The sequence below is a fragment of the Neopsephotus bourkii genome, unplaced genomic scaffold (assembly GCF_033783945.1).
Source record: "Neopsephotus bourkii isolate Nb327-2 ecotype Australia unplaced genomic scaffold, CSIRO-AGI_Nbou_v1 NB_855, whole genome shotgun sequence".
Taxonomy (NCBI): domain Eukaryota; kingdom Metazoa; phylum Chordata; class Aves; order Psittaciformes; family Psittacidae; genus Neopsephotus; species Neopsephotus bourkii.
Window position 1 is genome coordinate 2,125,091 of NW_026901351.1, and position 18,212 is coordinate 2,143,302.

An 18,212-nucleotide genomic window follows, 5' to 3' on the forward strand; every position below is an offset into this window, starting at 1 on the left:
TATTTTTATTAATGTGACTTAAAAGCTAAGGGAAGTGAAAAGAGAACATTCTGTTGTAATTGCATGACTATGAGATTTGTTTCTTCACCTTTTGGGTCTGTATAAGCAGCTGAATGATAGAACACCAAATAAGCAAGAGGTCTAAATCTCAAAATAGAATATGATGTAACCAAAAAGGTCTTTTATGGTGATGGAAGACCAAAGTCTTTCTTGGAAATAAGGTAAAAACGCCCCAACGTTAGGTAAAATGCATGATACAAAAATAGTTATTTTTTGGGGGGGGAGGGGGGTTACATTTTGAAGCATGAGAAGACACAGATTTCCTGCTTTCAGAAAGAAAGTGAAAATATATGGGAGTAGGAAGGCACCAAATTGTGTTTAGAAAAGCTCAGAGTACAGCTAAATGCACAGATGCATAAACTAAACACTTTTTATGCCTAAACCACTGTTTATATAGTAATGAGGATTTTCCATCAGTTTCTTCAGTTAAACAGTAGCATTTCTGCTGTTTAATGGAAACAAGGCAGTCGTCCATAAAAACATCAGATATATCATGTTATGCCCTTTTATCTTTTATATGAGTTCAGCATAGTCATAACCCTAACACGCCAACATTTTAGCCTCCTTTCCTTTTAAATTTTTTCTAAGATTTGTGAAATGAACTGGGTCCAATTTTGCTTAAGAAGCAAGCTGGTATTTTGGATAATAGAGAAAGTCAGTATCCAGTTTTTGGTTTTGTTTTCAAAGATGGAGAGAGCTTGTTTATGGCTCTAGGAACATCTGCCAAATGCTCTAACACCAACATAAATTAACTATTTACTCAAGCCCATGTTTACAACTGTGGAAGAAGCTATTGCTCTGTGTTTTCAGTGCCCCAGAGGCCTAGAAATCCCCTGAAAAACATTGCAACAATGTGCAGTTATTCAAAAAAGTACCATTTTTATAGGGCTGCACTCTACCAGAGCATGCTTAGTACAGCATCTACAGTCAATCCAAGCCTTAGTGACATTTGTTCTACTGACTGGAGTCACTAGGGACTGCAGGAAGGAAGGGAGGTGCAAGTCATGCTAGTTGAACGTTTTAAATAACCAGGCAGCAAGCAGAGGCATCCTGAAAGTGCTGTGTTGCTACAGAGCTCTCAGAAGAGTGGGAAAGAGAGAGAATGAAGTTGTTCAGTACTTTACCTTAGTCTCTTGACACTTTTTCACACAGCAGACCGTTCAGATTAGATGGTCCAGGTTTTGTTTTATATGAACAGAAACTATCAGCCAGTATATATTGAAGAGATGGTTAGGTAGAGCAAACAGTCCCTTGTTCGTAGACTTCCCCTTTGCCTCAGGATCCTGAGCAGGGATCTGAGAGGCTCATAATCAGGGTGGTTATCAATGAGTTAAAAGATTGGAAAAGCTCCTTTCTTGGCATTAAGGTTTTTCAAAGCTATGCATTTTTTAAATAAGATGCCCTTGATAAAAATAGTATAATGTCCGATCATCTTATTTAATTGGGTGGAAACTCTGTGACTGAGTAGTTTAAAATTAGGTGGAATAAAGTTTTATATTGAAAGGAGTAACACCCAGAGCTCGTGTCTAACTGCTATAACTCATTTTGTTGGAAAGCTGCAGACCTCTATTCCACTTCTTAATATAACTCCTGAATTTGTGCTTCCACATACACTTTTTTCAGAGCTGCCAGACCACGGTTTAAGAGGTACTTTTTGAGGTTCAGAGGGAGATTTTCCTACCTCCCCCTCCTCACCCCATTAGCACTGGCAAATGCAGTGTTCACTGTTGTTGCATGAAGTCCAGCCCTGGAATTGCTGGTTACCGGTGCATTCATGCTGCTGGTGCTGGCAATTCATTGTTGCTTTAAGTCTCTGCTTTTTAGAGTACACTCTTACCTCCTTCAGTAGGTATGATAATAATTTTATTGCTCTTTTTTCCTCTGTGATCTGATAGTCTCAAGTATTGCATCTACTGTTACTGCAGAGCATCCAGTCTTAGATTATATGGATGGGAAGAAGAGCAGAGAAATGAAACATGGGAAGAAGAAGAGAGAAATGAAATTTTCAGCCTTGCAGTATCTGAAGGGGGCCTGTAAGAACACCAGAGAGGGACCTTTCCTCAGGGACTGTAGTAATAGGACAAGGGTCAGTGGGTTCAAACTAAACAGGGTAGATTTGGGTTGGATATAAGGAGAAACTCTTTTCTGTGAAAGTGGTGAGGCACTGGAACAGGTTGCCCAAGGAACTTGGGAATGCTGCATCCCTGGCTGTGGTCAAGGTCAAGTTGGACAGAACTTTGAACAACCTGGTCTAGTGGGAGCTTCCCCTGCCCATGGCAGGTGGCTTGGAACTAGTTGATCCTTTCCAACCCAAACCATTCTATGATTCTATTTTTTAACTTCTTAGATAGATGCTCCTTTCCAACCCAAACCATTCTATGATTCTATTTTTTAATTTCTTAGATAGATGCAGTTCAACACTTTCAGAATTGAAAGGGGGAAATGATGTTTTACCTTCAGTCTGCCTACCATTACTAGAGGTGGCGATCACAATAGAGAATGGGAGAGGTGAGGGTTGTTTTACAGAAGAGTTAAATAACCTTTTTTTTTTGGTGCTATAACTTTTAGTACAGAGAAGAAAGTTTTACCTACCCAACTTTTATCTTCAATTGTAATGAATGTTTCTTAATTTTCTTATCCCAGTAGAGGTAGGTATTTCAAATGTGCTTTGTTTAAAAGAGTAAAACAAATACTGTTTGGGATTGCAGAGCATACATAGGATTTACTGTGCTTCAACATGCATTCAGTAGCATGTTACTTTACTAGGAGGGCCTTTCTTCTCTAGCAAGTTGTATGAGGTGAATGATGGAAAAGTCAGGCCACATTATTTAACATTTGTGTGCCAAACAGCCTCTCTTATTTGGGAAAATTAAAGTTTCTACTTTTGCATTAATTTAGCAATCACAAAAAGACTTTCCGTTACTGAAAAGGAGTTGGAAATGAAGCTGGGGATAAAATGACCTTTTTATTTGACTAATGTACTGTGGACTTGTGGTTTTGAGTTTTGGGGGATTCTTTTCTATCTTTTAATTTTTTTTCCTAAATATATATCTGTTCTGAAAGGGCTGAGACCTGAACTTTATGTACACACTGACGTGTTTGCAAAATGAGGCTTTTATTGCTGTACTTTTTCTTTCCAAATCAAAAATAAAGACAACACAAGAAACATCAAATAGTTTGGAAGTAGCAGTCCATTTTAGATATTTAAAGGGTGCTTAGACCTCTTAGTTGCTTCACTTGCAGTCTTTCTATATCATGTAAAAGGGGACAGCACAAGTATGGCATAAATGCTTACCCTCTCAAAAGCTATACTTGAACCCATAGCTGAAGTGACCTCTCCTCTTAGATATGTAGTATTTTCTTACACTCTAATCTTAAAGTAATAGGAAGTACTCCAAACAATTATGTTACAGCTTTTTGCTCACATCAAAGTTAAAGCCATTTTTTTATGTACCCTGCCAAAGCTTTCCATTATGAGTCACAAACTTTAACTGTACAGGTTTGATCGTTAGCAATCAAGAAAATATACTAATTGAAAAGCTCTTCTAGACTCTAAATAGTAAAATAGATTTAGCAGCAAACTCAAACCTGCACTGATTGATTTTATTTCTTTTACAGATCTGTTTCCTTTACCCAATATATTATTTAGAGAACTATTTTGGTTTTCTGTTTAATTACGTGGCTGTTTCCCATCCCTTAACAATTGTACTATGGTTCAAAAAAGGAAGCTGTGTTAGCTGCAAGCATGACCAATCCTTTGGGTGTTTTTAATGGATTCTGCCATTTATGATAATAATTTGAGAAAACACAAAGAAAGGAAAATGTGGCATGCTGCTAAGGAGGAGAACTTGTAAGTCGAAAGTAGCTGATAGTCAGGACTTCTAAAGTGGTCATTAGGAGGTTTTTCTATCTACTATTAACAGATAGAAACAGTTTTAAGTGAAAAATGAAATTTTCACAATTGGTCTGAAAGTCAATGGTATAAATAGTTTAAACATCTGAAAACTTTTATTTTATAACCTTTTTTATTTTGGTTTCCCATGAAAGACAGGTAATTCCATTTAATTGTATGTGGGAAAGTATTTTCCAGTGTTTTTCCATTTTCATAGTTAGTGTTATGCTTTAGCACAACGTTTTAAAGTAAACTGTGAATGAAATTGTAGAATACACCCAGAACAGCAACCCTGTTTAGTAGGAGAGCATGTGTGTACATTTTTTTCTGTTCTTATAAAAGTCTGGATTATCTACTAAGGTATGTTATGAGCACAGCTGAACATGTTGGCTTCATTTTAATGCCTTCTTAGGGATAATAAGATTTACAAAACATGTCATTAAAACATATGCAGGCATATGCATTTGCAAAGAGATCTATGATATTTCTTAAAAACCTGGAAAGGGATTATATTGTTCCTCACGCTGAAAGCTCTAATGACACACTAGCTGAGCCACATCCAACAGGAGCAGTCACCAAGGAAGGGAATAACCACATGAAATTCCTTGTGAGGATCCTGTCACTCATCAAGACTGTGAAATAGAATGTGATTTGTGATTCTGCAAGGTGCTCTGTCTCTGGAAATGTCAGTTATGAGCTCTTCAAGGGGTAAGTTTTAGAAAGAGTGAAAAAAAGACGAAGAGAGAAAGGGCATGCTAACATGGGACTAAGCAGAAATACTGGATGTTTTTTTGTTCCATACACTGGTGGTTTTCTGTCACATCTTCAACATATATAAAATTTTCACTACATAATTAAAGAGTTCCAAAGAAATCTGTTCCATGATGAATGGAAAAAAAGGAAATTATCCAGTGTAACACACATGGAAGAATTACACTGAAAAAATACCACTGTGAAATGGCTGTCTGTTTCCTGTAGCAGCAAAATAATTCTTAGAAAGAGTTAAAGTGGAATTGTTGGTACCCACTTTTGTTTTCCTTTGTGCAACTGTATCATGAAGAACTGCTTTGGAAAGATGGGTGAGTGAGGCAATATGGAGCCCTAAAGAAACTCCAATTGAATTAAACTTCTGTAAGTGTTTCAACTTTTATTGCTTAGTATGGAAAACTAAAATCCTGGATTCTTTGGCTCATGCACAAGCAATTTTTTTGTTCAGAGAGAAACTCACGCAATTGCAATAATTATTTTATTTTTTTTAAAAGCAAAATTGGAGTTTGACTGTAGGTTCTGCATGCATATTTTTAGAAAATATATACGTAGAAGCCTAAGAACATACTTTTCTTTAATCAACTCAAGTCTCATGATCATACACAAAGTAAGCTGGAACTTATAATGGGATCAAAATCATCTCTGACAATCCTAGTGACTAAGAAGCAATTCCATTGAAATCCTTGAGCTTGCCCCAGCTTTGCCACTGTAATCTGGGGAAGAACTTGGCTTATCCTTAGAAACTGGCCCAAACAGCATACTCTTTTCTAGTTCATTAGCTCTAGGGAAGGTGGTTTGTTACAAGATCTGTAAGAATTACTATAGATTCTGACTTTTAATGGATTTTTAATGTAGTATCTGATGTGTGAGGAGCAGGGCCAATGGCACTGTCTATATAGAGCGCATCAGCTAAGGAAGAAGGAGACCTGAAGTCTGGGAATTACATCCTGATGTCCACAAATTTTGGGTAAGGTGACTACAGTGGCTGTGTGAAAAATTTGAAGTCTATTTGCATAGGGATAAAACACAGCAGTTAGTATTTGGTAATTTAAAATGAAGCTTTATTGTAGTGACATCTGAAAACTAAATAATTGAGATCTTTTACATGGGCTAACCAAGTTTGTAACATCTCATTAAAAGTCAAAGAATATTACCCATAAGGTCTGAACCTCTTAAGCAACAGAATTACTAGCAAGAGCCGACTGACATTTGGGAAGCAAACATCGCTAGTCCTGCAGTGGAATGTACCGCTGCTTTAAATGCAGGGGACTCAATGTAAATTTGAAAACATATAAAAGGAGTTAATATAGAAACAAGGTTTATAAAATGCATTGCTCGACATATGTTGACATTCTCACTTGACTTTGGATTCTCAACAGGAGCATTCTGGCATTACAGGGAAAAATTATAATTATTTTGATTATATTTAAATTCTAGGTAGCACAAGCAGAATATATACAGAGTGCATTTTTTTACCACTGAAGTATTTTATGTTTTTCTTTTTTTTTTTCTCAGACATGAACTAAATAGGGCCTTTTGTTAAACCTGTGTCCCAGGACACTGCATATATGGCTGCTTTAGTATTTTTTGCAGGCCGAACTTCAAAAAGTTAAAATGAAAAACTAGAATACATCATTTTAGGGAGATAAGACTTGTTGAGAGGTGATTATCTAAGTTCCCTGTGTCATCTGTTTTTTTCACTTCTTAAACAACCACTTCTGTATAGTTTGTAGTGCTTTAGATCTTTCAGGTACCATCTTTGCAGAAGAAATCTATTTTCCTAAGTATTTTTAGACAATAAAGTAGAGCCAAAAGGGGTGTTTTAATGCCTCCTTGGAGCTCCAATACAACTGCTGTCCAGGGAAAGGCTTTCATCGGGCCATTGGTGATGACTGAGGTACGCAGTGTTTGGAGTGGATTTGGTCACTCTTCACAAGGAAAGAGCCTCAGTGGGAGATGTCTAGGAGGTGAGACTCAAGAAAGGAAAGATTATATAAACTCCTATCTCAGCTCCTGTTTTCTCCACTTGAACGTTTTTGTTCCAAGAGGTTTCTGCATGAAATTTTTTTGGTTTAATTTTGTAGGTTAATTCTTACTGAGAATGACTCACCACTAATCTAAGAGGAGATGGTGTTGGCAGCTCTCACCTTCTTTTAATGAAAATCTTCTACATGAAAGCAAATTATAAAAATGGTTTGGTAAATAGGCAGACAATCATGATGTGTATATTATTTGATGCTGCATGTAAAAGATGCATCTCCAGATGTCAAAATGGGAATTACATGTCCCACTAGTAAAGTCCTATTAAAACACAGCCGCTAAAGATCCTTTAGAGGAAAAACTGCACCTCCTTTCCTAACATGAGCTGTAATTATACAAACATTTGGTACTGAGAGTAGTGCCTCCCACATGAAGATCTACTAACTAGTGTAATTATTCATATACGATAATTCGCATGCTGCCTTCCATATTTCCATGGTTTGAAGAAGAAATGACATGTACATGCTATATCATTAGATGGATCAGATGATACGGTAGAAGCACACCTTTTCCAGCATAGGTATCTTCAAGAACTCGCAGCATTAGCTATCAAAGTGTTATGAATCAGTGTTTCTGATACTGCGGTTTAATTCCTAGACTTGTACTTTCAAGACTCAGTAATAATAAAATGTTGGCAGCAACCATGAGTAGCTAATGGTTTAGGATGGTATACCATCTGTTTTCAGAATATTCACAGGTTTTGCTATGCCAGTTCATGCTTTTTGGGGGCGTGGATATGAAGCTGTTTTAAATTGTTAATTGTCACAGCTGGGTTAGAAAGTATTTACTCAATAAGCAAATGGAAAGAAGGATTCGTGTACTTTTGATATTGTATTCATGCCCATTTGCACACGCAAACATGTGAATTACGGAAATGACAATGCTGTTTCAGTTTTCAAAGGTTCTCTAAATGCATTTAGTGAATTGCAGCTCCAGAAATACTTTTAATGGCATTCTCAAAAGAGGCACTCAGCTTGAATATGTTCAATGATTTGGAAGCATACTTTTAACTGAGAAAAATCTTTTCAGAATATTACTTAAATGACTGTAAAGTGAAGGAAAATTATGCAACAAATATAGGTTAATTAAGTCCAAAGGTTTTGGTTATGTAGCTTCAACAGGTGCAAATAAGAGTAGTAAGCATAGCTATCTAGATTTAACTAATTTTTTTTGGTACAAAGATAATACTCAAAAGTAGGGAATAATGATTTAAATTAGGATCCTGAAAAGCAATGGACAATATTTTGGACACAAGGTAAGTAATTAATTATGTATTAATTCTGAGCAACTTTGACTTGAAAATTTAGAAAAAAATGTCATCAAAAAACTTCATCGTATTCTCTATTACATGTCAAAAATGTTTGAAAGTGACTGTTTCTGGGTAAATCTTGCTCTCAGATGTAGTTGCTGGTAAAACAGTAATAACCATATGGAGCCCTTTATGACAGCTCCTTAGATTTTATTTTGTCAGAAAATACAATTAAAGCATCAGAAACAACTAGATAGACAGTTCAGCTGTATACTAGCAGGTAATTCTGATGATTAAAAATTATAGTGGTCATCACCACAAGATCCTTTTGCAGCTGTAATAGTACAGAGTTGCTTATTTCCTTTATGTGTGTGTTTCAGATTAATGACATTTTTCTATATTATTGCCCTGATACTGAAGTACTTTTCCTTAAACTCATATTGCTAACATCTTGAAGAAAAAAAAAAAAGTTATTTTGCATTGCATCACATATCATTGTTAGGTCTTATTGACATGTAGTGATTTAAACAAATGCAGAGGAACAAGGCCAGGTTGGACAGAGCCTTGAGCAACACTAATTCTAGCAATAAGGTCTAATGTGACACATCCTTGACTATGGCGGGAGGGGTTGGAACTAGATGACCTTAAGGTCCTTTTCAATCCAAACCATTCTGTTATTCTATGAAATGTTCTTTTACACAGCATTCAACTACTCAAAAGTAACAAGCATCTTGCATTAATCACTTTGTATAGATTGCTTTATTTTAAAGTAAATAACCATGTAGTAGTTCTCTGCAAACACTTGAACATCATTTATAGGAAGGTATGCAATTAAGAACATTTAACTTCACCATAACTTTATGGTGAAATAAACTTAGAAATAGGTCATCCATAGTAATTCTGACAGTAAGTGTTGGAAAATGTGAGTGAAAGTTGAAAATCTGCACATCGAATAACATCTGTAGTAGTTAAATTCTGATGGCCTTTTTGTCACGGTCATTCATGGTTATTGTCAATATTCACTCTCAGTATGAATGTCAGGATCTGAAAAGCATCTGCAACTCCCAATAGAACACTAGCAATATCTGGATTTTTTTTTTTTTTTTTTAAGATTTCGTCTGTGATCTTACATTGCTGGTATCAACTGCAAATTCATTTCTGTCTGAGAAATTAAGGTACATTGGCTGTTGACCTAATCCAAGAAAAAATAGCATATGGGTCTTGTACATTTTGTCAGTAATTCTGACCCTACCCAGTTAGCAGCAGATTTTTGTATCACGGTTATTCTGACCAGTCTCTTTTCCCTCTCCTGTGACCAATCCTTTTTTTCCTAGGCGTGCATGCATCAAAAGCAAAAATACCAAAAAAAACAGTTTTCATATTCTATACATAGGAGTTAGGTCCTGAGTTTGCTTTGTATGCTTCATCTCTCAATGGTGTGGAGAGAAGGAAATAGGAACTCTGGTGGGACAGTACAAATGTTTGGATTAACAGCAATCCTTTCCTTAGAGTAAAGTAGAAGTAACTTTTGAGGGTGGGGAATTGTGCAATTAGTAATGATCTCTTTTCCTTTTTTTTTGTTAGAAAAATAAAAAGAGCTACTATTAAACTCAGGGAAAATCTAGGCCTCCAAAGATCTGTAGAACAGTCATTTATAGCTTTGAATGCCCTTCCAAATGCTACCATTTACATGAGTTACCAATGAGCATTTCTGTCTAACAGGAGATAAAGGTGGCGCTTTTTGAAAACTGATAAAAGCTGTTCTGAGGAAGAAGTATGACCTGCATCCCTCAAAGCACTGTTTAACTGCCTACATTATTTGACATTCAAAGAACAAAGCTTTGCAAAAAAGAGACTGATAAGGTACTAATACCTGCATGTAGGCTACATCTTCTGAGAGTGTGCCAGAATTTGTCTGGGAGAAGGCAGAAGACAGACAATATAGATTGCTGTATTTTTCATCAGGTGGTTTGTACCATCTGTATATATTTTACATGTGCCTTTTGGGAGGCAAGCAGTGTAACTCAGATCCCCCCAGGCTTTGTTCTCTGCCTCTACACCTACCATTTGGCATCAGATGTAGCCAGTAGAAGAAAACTATGGTTGTTGGGACCTTTTTCTTGTTTTATTTGCAACAGCTGCAAAACAGATGTAGGCTTACATGAATTCTGCCAAAAATCTTTTCCAAGTCTCCCACCCATTTGCTACCAAAGAAAAGCTAGTCAGGTGATACAGAGACCTTAAGTTCAGAAAGAGACGGGAGCTCCCAGTCCTGGCTCTATAAAGGCTTTAAAAAAGAAACAATCAGAAAACCTAGTTTTACCACTTTGGAATTTAAACCAACCACAATTTCTAAAATTACTGTTCCAAGTAGTATGATGTCAATAGGAAATAAAAGGTAATCTGTATATGAACCAGAGCAACACTGCTGCAGAAACAGATGACAGCAATAGTTCATAACTGGTGTTCACATAACTGGCATCCAGGTCTCTTTATAGATAATTTTCAATATCTCAAATGCATCAAGCAGAATACCATTGTCTTGGTGGCCAGATATTTGCTGAAACTGATTTATTAGGATTTGATTCTGTTGCATGGACCTCAGTATTAAGAGGCAGTTAGATTTCTGTGTATCTGTTTCAGGTTTCTGTGTACCTCTTCAACTTCTGCTGTCAGCAATATTGGAACATGTCATGTGGGGTTTTTTCAGAGTATCTTGACTATTAAAAATGCATTTGATGACATTCATAGCAAAGAAATAAAAATCTGAAACTTTTCCACTGTGTTAGTCTGCTGGTGAAATCATACTGCTGACAAAACTGTGTCTGCCAGGCACCTACAATCCAGTGTTGATTTAAAGGCAGAAAAATGCTACTCATGCAGCTACATTTCCCTTTCCTTACATCAGTATTCCAGGAACCTGGAATTTGGATGCTAACAGCATTTGTAAATTGGGAGCTAAGAACCATGAGTATTAACCTGAACAATGACTTGGCTCCTTACAATTTTACTGGCTGTACAGTAATTCTGTTTTCCTTATGGAACCACCTGCTTGCAGAAAAATTGTGTTACAAGTCTTAGTCACTTACAGAGATCAGTGTCTTCCTGAGTGACGCTTGGATGGGTACTCCTGAAATTTTTCTCTTTGACCATTCATGATAGCAGTAGCTCTCAAGGCTTTACACCCTTGAACCCACTTTCCATTTCATTTCCTGGCTTCTATCTTCTTTTCTAGTATTTAATTTTCAATAGGGAGTCACTGTCATCTGCAGGTGCTAATGCTTATTTAAGGTCACAAGCTTTAGTCTGAAAACCAGTGAGCTATGGATCCTACAGCAAACACTGTCATGGGAAGACTTCTCGGCTCATGGCCACACACAGGCAGAGGTTTACCAGGACAGTTAGGAGGACTTTAGCAATGACTTTCATGAAATACTTTTCTGTGTTGCATTGCAGATAAGGAGTATCAGCACCCACCTGCTTTCAAACATGTATGAAACATGGTATAAGAACAGAAAGTTCAAATGCTCAGAAGAATGTTTTATCTCTCTTCAGTGATTCATTGGAATGCTGATATAGGGGTTTAAGTATTTAAGTTCAGGTCATATACACAGTATTTGGACCATATGAGAGGGGAGGTGAGGAAATTTCAAGGAAGAAAGGTGATGTCCATGACCCTACAATGAAAAAATGCGGAGAAGTCATTGTGACTCTACTTTGCTAGCTAATCTGAAAGAAAAGATGTTAACTTCTAGATTTAAGGTGATTTTGATCTGTAAAGTTTTCTATGTTGAGTTGGATAACAAACCTTGGCCCAGCACTGTAGTCAATGGGTATGCTGTCTATCTGAGATAATCTTACTCCAGTTGTGGCTGAGCAGCTCCCAAATCAATCAAGGTGAATACCTTCAATCATACAACCAGCAGTATGCTGCATGTTTGAAATAAGGTTCTTTGTGTCACGTCAGCAAAATTTGAGAGGTTTGGTGATTTGAAGCCATTACCTAAAACCACTTAAAATTAATGACTATAGCACTGAGTCAAGCCTCAACAGTTCTCACTAAAAAAAATAAAGGCTCCCTTCCCAAGTAAGAGTGACTGACAGAAAGTGAAAACATTTGATACCTTTATAAAAGTAGATAGTTGACTATAGTTTTGAAACCAGACTCACTAGCCAGTTGGACAGTCTCAGGCATGTTGATGATTCATCTGACACAGAGCCCCAGGGAATGATTTCTTGTGAGCCTGCTCATTTGGATGTTGATCCAGGTTTCTATATAAATCAGCACCTGAAGTGTGAATTAATCCGTGACATTTTTAACATGGTTCATGAGGCCAGATTTTGAATAATGATACTCCTACTGATCTCCTGCTACTTTTTGATTGGTCGTGTCCGTCCGCCCCTCCCCCCCAATTTCTTGTCTTTTCATTTAACTAAACAGACTTCACTGGCAGTAACAGAATGACTGTCTCTGAGTTCAGTAGTTGGTTTCAGGAGCAAATGTACCCATTTCTGAGAGTAAAAGGAATCAGGAGGTTGGTAATGAAACTTGCAGCAAATCTCTGATTTTGGCCAAAGTATTCCTTAAGTAATGACCTGTAGTGGTAGAAAATTTTCTGTACTTATATCAGCTGTGGCATACATCTGTACCTGCACAGCGGCATGAGTAAGAGAAGATCCCATTATCACATGGGATGTGCTCACTGATTTCTTTTTGATGCGTGTTGAATTTATGGTGCTTTGTCTGTTTCCTTTTCCTGAAAGTGTAACTGGACTAAACCTTAAAGTGTATTATTTGAAAGAGAGCTTTGGTTTAAGTGCTTTGGCACTTTGAAATAGTGCTTTGGCTTAAGCTTCGCTAATACTAGTGAAGTGATAAGAGAGAGATTCTTGAAGTATTACTCATTAAGACACTAATCAAATGATACACATCCTGTACTGGTTGGATGCACTGAGAGTTGCCAGAAGTGGGAAACATTTGAAGCTCTGCAGAAATTTGACAGAGAACTGTTAGGAAATGAAACACTGCAAGGTTTTAAGCTAAAGTCTGACATCTGTGAATGAAAGCAGCAGCTCACATCAATCAGAATTACTGCTGCTTTCTTGATTTACAGTAAAGAATTCATAGGTCTGAAAGCAAGGTTACGTTTCCAAGAAAGTTTGAAGAATGTAACTTAAGCATGTTGTTCTCTTTGGGCTTACTGCATTTCCTATTTAGCTGTAGACTTATCATTAATTCCATATTTAATTTCCTTTCTTCTTCTTTTTTTTTTTTTTTCAGATTCTCAAGAAGGAAACTACAAATCAGAGGTCAACAGTAAACCCAGGAAGGAAAGGACAGCTTTCACCAAGGAGCAAATCAGAGAGCTAGAAGCAGAATTTGCTCATCATAACTATTTGACCAGGCTGAGGCGATATGAGATAGCAGTAAACCTTGACCTCACCGAAAGACAGGTACGAATGCAGAATAATGAACTTTAAATGCTTTCCCAATATTTAGCAGTGGTAGAGCACTTGTCTATGATACTGATAGGTATATTTGTATATCAGATTGAATGTTCATAGCAAAATGTTATAAAGGTATTATGTCTTTGCTATGCAATTTATACTTTCATATGTACAGCTACTGATTAGTTTCATCTAGTAGGCAAAGATGGAAGAGAAAAGCATGAGTAATATATCTGTTTAACTTGTCCACATCTTTTCTAATATGTCCACACTGATGTGGCTGAAGAGGTAGTAGGTCCCAAATACTGCATGCACAAGCAGTTGATCTGAATGCATGCACAAGCAGTTGATTTGCCTGCATGCAACAAATATGAGCATCTTGGTTTAGTCTATTAAATATATGCAGTTGCCATTTGTCCAGAGTTTCTGAACATCCAGTTTCCAGATGGCAGCAAGAATGGGAACACCAGCAAAACTGGAATACAGGCATTTTTAACCACTTTCTTACCCGGTGCTGTGAAAGCAGAGGAGATGATGGAATTTCTTATCACTGTTATTGGTTTCCTGCTCACCAAACACTGGTTTGGGAGACACTGCTGCAAATGCTCAAGTTTCATCATGTATGTTGTCACATTGGATTGTAGTGGAAATATTCATGTTAGGCATGTACTGAACTGTTTCAGGATCTCCTCCCTAACCACTGAATAGGTAATAAAATCACATTTCAAATAATAATGCACCAACATACAGATTTAAAAAATGTGTTTAATAAAGATGTTTAGAATACTGTGCTCAAATACACCAAATCTGATGAAATATTACCTACAGTTTTATCATTAAAATTGAAAGCTTTTTGCCCACTGATAGACAGTTATCCTTTCTTCACAAATCAATATTAGATTGCGGGATTGCTTTAGATATGATCAGTAAGATCATAGAATGATGGTGGTAGAAGATGATGCTGTATCTGAAGATATATTCAAGGGAAGGTATAAAAATAGCACTGTGATTTGTGAATTCTAGATTTGAGAAGTTTTGCAATTTTCTTGCGTTTTATTAACACCGACTACAAGTAAACACCTCAGTGAAAATCAGTCTTTTCTATACATATGAACACATGTTTACTCACACAAGTAAATGGAAAACTTTTTTTCTTTGAAGGCTTCTAGAGAATGGCTATCTCTTCAAGCTTGTCAAGAAGCAGCCAGTGATTTCTCTTGTTCTACTTCTACAAGTTGCCAGGTTCCAATGCAGCAATTTTCAGTTACTTAAACGTGTTGTATTTGTAAAGCACACCATTTTGTATCAAATGATAAAATTTAGCATTTTTCATTTCCACTGACTAAGCTAATCTGAGATGATTAGATTAACTTTCACACTATTTTGACAGCTAAGGAGAGGACGGATGGATTACTATCTCAGTGTGAAAGAATACATTAAAAATATATATCTGCCTTTCAATTTGATGTGAATCAGTCAGCTGAATTCAGAAAACATATCCCCATGTTTAATAATAGTGAATTTGGCCTGGAATGTAACTATTCTCCATGATAAATTCTTTATTCTTCAAAGGAGAGAAGTAGTACATTACTACAACCAAATGAAGAAACAGTTCACTATGCTAAAAAAACCCAGTTAAACAGCATTTAAGATACTGATAAGGTTCAGGTGAATATCAGATACTGCCTCTGGAGAAGAAAAGGCATCCTATGCTATGCAAGTGCAAAGAATTCATTTAAGTCATGGGAGCACTTGCTGTTTTCTTGCTGTCACGTCATATCAGTTCTAAGCATTCTGCTGATAATTGTGATAATTTCTATAGAATTATAATTAGTCTACTTATGTAATCTAATTCTTCTCTGCTTCCCCAGATTATCACTGAGTGAAAGCTGAGCTGCTAGAGATAACTCCCTTCCTTCCTTCCTTCCTGCTTTCCTTCCTGCTTTCCTTCCTGCTTTCCTTCCTGCTTAAAGCCACCCTTACTTAGCAAAGGAAAGCATTAAGATTTTTAGCTTGATAAAGTCCAGTTTTGTGTCTTACCACAATAAAATGGTCTGAGGAAAAAAAAGGGCAATAAAACCTGCATTGTTAATCGAAAACACAAAGAAAATGGAGAGGAAATTCTGGACACAGTTTTCAGTTTCTGAGTCATATTAACGCAAGTGATGATGTCACTTCCAGTGTTGTCAATTAGAAATGCCTCTTTTTTAAAATCAAATATATTGCTTTGATGGAAAAAGGGTTTAAGTAGGCATGGAACCGGGTGTGGGTTTCCATGGTATATGGCAATCTTAAGAAGCTGAATGCAGTAAATTAAAAGGCTTGACTCTTCTTTCATACTTGTTGTACATCAGTATTTCTTCATTGCCTTAAAAAAAGTACTTCAGGGTGAACCCAGTGCAACACTAATGTTTATTTTCTTTCTTCTCTTTTTCAGTTAAGGGGCTGAGCTCATGTTAAGGGCCTGTCTTTCTATCATTTGCATATTATTCTTGAGCAGGATAACAGCACTTACTTGTTTGCTCACTATAGTTATTACTTTCATTTACTGTTTCAACAGAGGAGATTATATTTGATAAATATTTTAAGCAGATGTAACAAAACAATCCCTTCTCTAAAATTATTATGACCAAACTAAAATATATTTTTTTTAAATTCCAAAAAAACCCCACTCTCCAGGGATGTAGCATTTTTTTAAGAAAACTGCTATTTCTGGAACAGCTTTCCTTTACTGTTCACCCCTAAAGGCTGCATTGCAGAGAATGATACCTCATAAACAGTAGTTCTTTTGTTTAAAGTAAGTGAACATAGAAGTGATAACCTTGATATCATCACTCTCTTGATCTCTCATGAGATATTGAATTTGCACACAGAAAACTGAAACTTGCTTTAGATAATACAATTACAATAAGCAGCAGTGCGTGTTGGGTGAACTAACATCTGCTCAAAAAATAGGTTTGAAAGCAGACCTACCCCTTGATGGAATTAATTGTTTAGCATAATTATTTTTACTAGGTTTTTAAAATTTATAAGCATAATATTATTCAAAGGGGAAAACCGCAAAAAGTAATCTGGGGAACGTATTGTTGGGTCATCCTACATTACAGCTTTCAGTTATATCCCAAGACGTGAGATAAATCACAGAGCCTTGTATCTTAAGGCAGCTCGATCCACTTCTTGCCTACAGTGATAATTTCAACCATACTCTGCAGCTTAGAAGGGGCACTGAGCAACTAACACTTCATAATTACCTGTCTGGTATTTAAACAAGCTGTAGAAAAAAAACATGTTTGACCATATTCAAACAGTATATAAGGGTGTTAAGGTTTTCTACAGGCATCATCTGACTTTTGAAACAACATACAAGATCAGAGCAAACATAAATGACTCATGGAATGCCATTTCACAAAAAACAGTAATGAAAAAAAAAATCACAACATACAGATCAGGAGAAGGAATTAATCCCATCACTCCCTAAAAAGGAAACCTGAGTTACAAGACAGGAAGATGAAATGAAATAAGTGCCTCAATTGCCCAGATATTGAGAGTGCACTTTGAGAGCATTATAAGCACATCTGGTGGTAGGATGAGTTTATTATGGTATTGTAAGAATTCCAGCAGGATAGATATGTGTAATTCCTGCCCCATCTCCTATAGACTGTACTCAAAATCCCTGTCCAACCAGCAGTTAATAATTTTCAGCTGGCAGGCCCCTATTTTGGAAAGCCAGTTAGACTAAAAACTGTCTTAGCTCCCTAGATATTTCTAACCTTGACAAGAGCATTCTTGGCTTTTTTGTACATCCAAATAAACCTGAAGAAGGTTCCATGCAGACTTTTTAATATCTCGCTGTGGGATGAGGAGAGGAAGCAGCTGCAGTGGGGGTATCAGAGGCTTGGCAAAATGGACATTTTTATGGAGTTGGTCCTGCCAAATATAGAAAGAGTAGGAGATCTTTCCACCTCGCAAGATCTTTTTGCATGGAGCTAATCAAATGAGTAATGTTGCAGTTCTGCAGGCCAGCTAAGGTTACCGGAATAAACAGTCCAAACATGTAATGCTTCTCTTTGCCAATATAAACGGAAAATCCCACCTAGTCAGATTAAATTTTGCTGATGGCAATGAGAAGGTTTATTTCTTTTCTATTTATTTATTAGTGTGAGGTGTTTCTGCCCATGGCAGGGGGGTTCATATTTGATGATCTTAAGGTCCTTTTCCAGCCCTAACTATTCTATGATTCTGTGATTCTTCTTAACTGTCATTTCCAATACCCACTCAGAAGCCAATAATTTATACAAGCCCTGAAGCCATTGATTTTGCATAGACAAAGAACAAAATTTTGTCAAAATAAAGATTGATTTTGCATCTGTGTTTGGCTTCTGTGTATGTGGTACCAACACAGGATGGGTAACAAAGGAAAAAGCTTTGTAATGCCTTTTTATAACAGAAAGAGAAGCAAATAGTGTTCTTATTTAAATGTATTTGGTCACTGTTGGTATAGTACCATAACCCACGCTGTAGCACTGTATTGTTATGACTATACAAGTAATGAATTAAGTTTTCCATCAGAAAAATTTCCACAATGCTTCATCACCAGTGATGTCATGAAAATTCTTTTCAGTATTGCAGAGCTCAGGTGAAGCTAACCACTGCATTTTTTAGACTTGACCTATAAGGTAAGAGTAGCATCCCTTAGTCACCCGGGTGAGAAACCAGGGAGTTCAGTGTTCTTTAATTATTTGTTTGTTCTGAACC

General features: G+C 36.6%; 1 protein-coding gene across 1 annotated transcript in view; it reads left to right on the forward strand.

The window, feature by feature from the left end:
- The window catches only part of MEOX2 (mesenchyme homeobox 2), a 53,532-nt gene that overhangs the window by 26,064 nt on the left and 9,256 nt on the right, over positions 1-18,212 (forward strand). Inside the window, exon 2 of the mRNA XM_061356456.1 lies at positions 13,291-13,463. Coding sequence (XP_061212440.1) covers positions 13,291-13,463 — 173 coding nt within the window. The remainder of the gene's footprint in view (positions 1-13,290; positions 13,464-18,212) is intronic.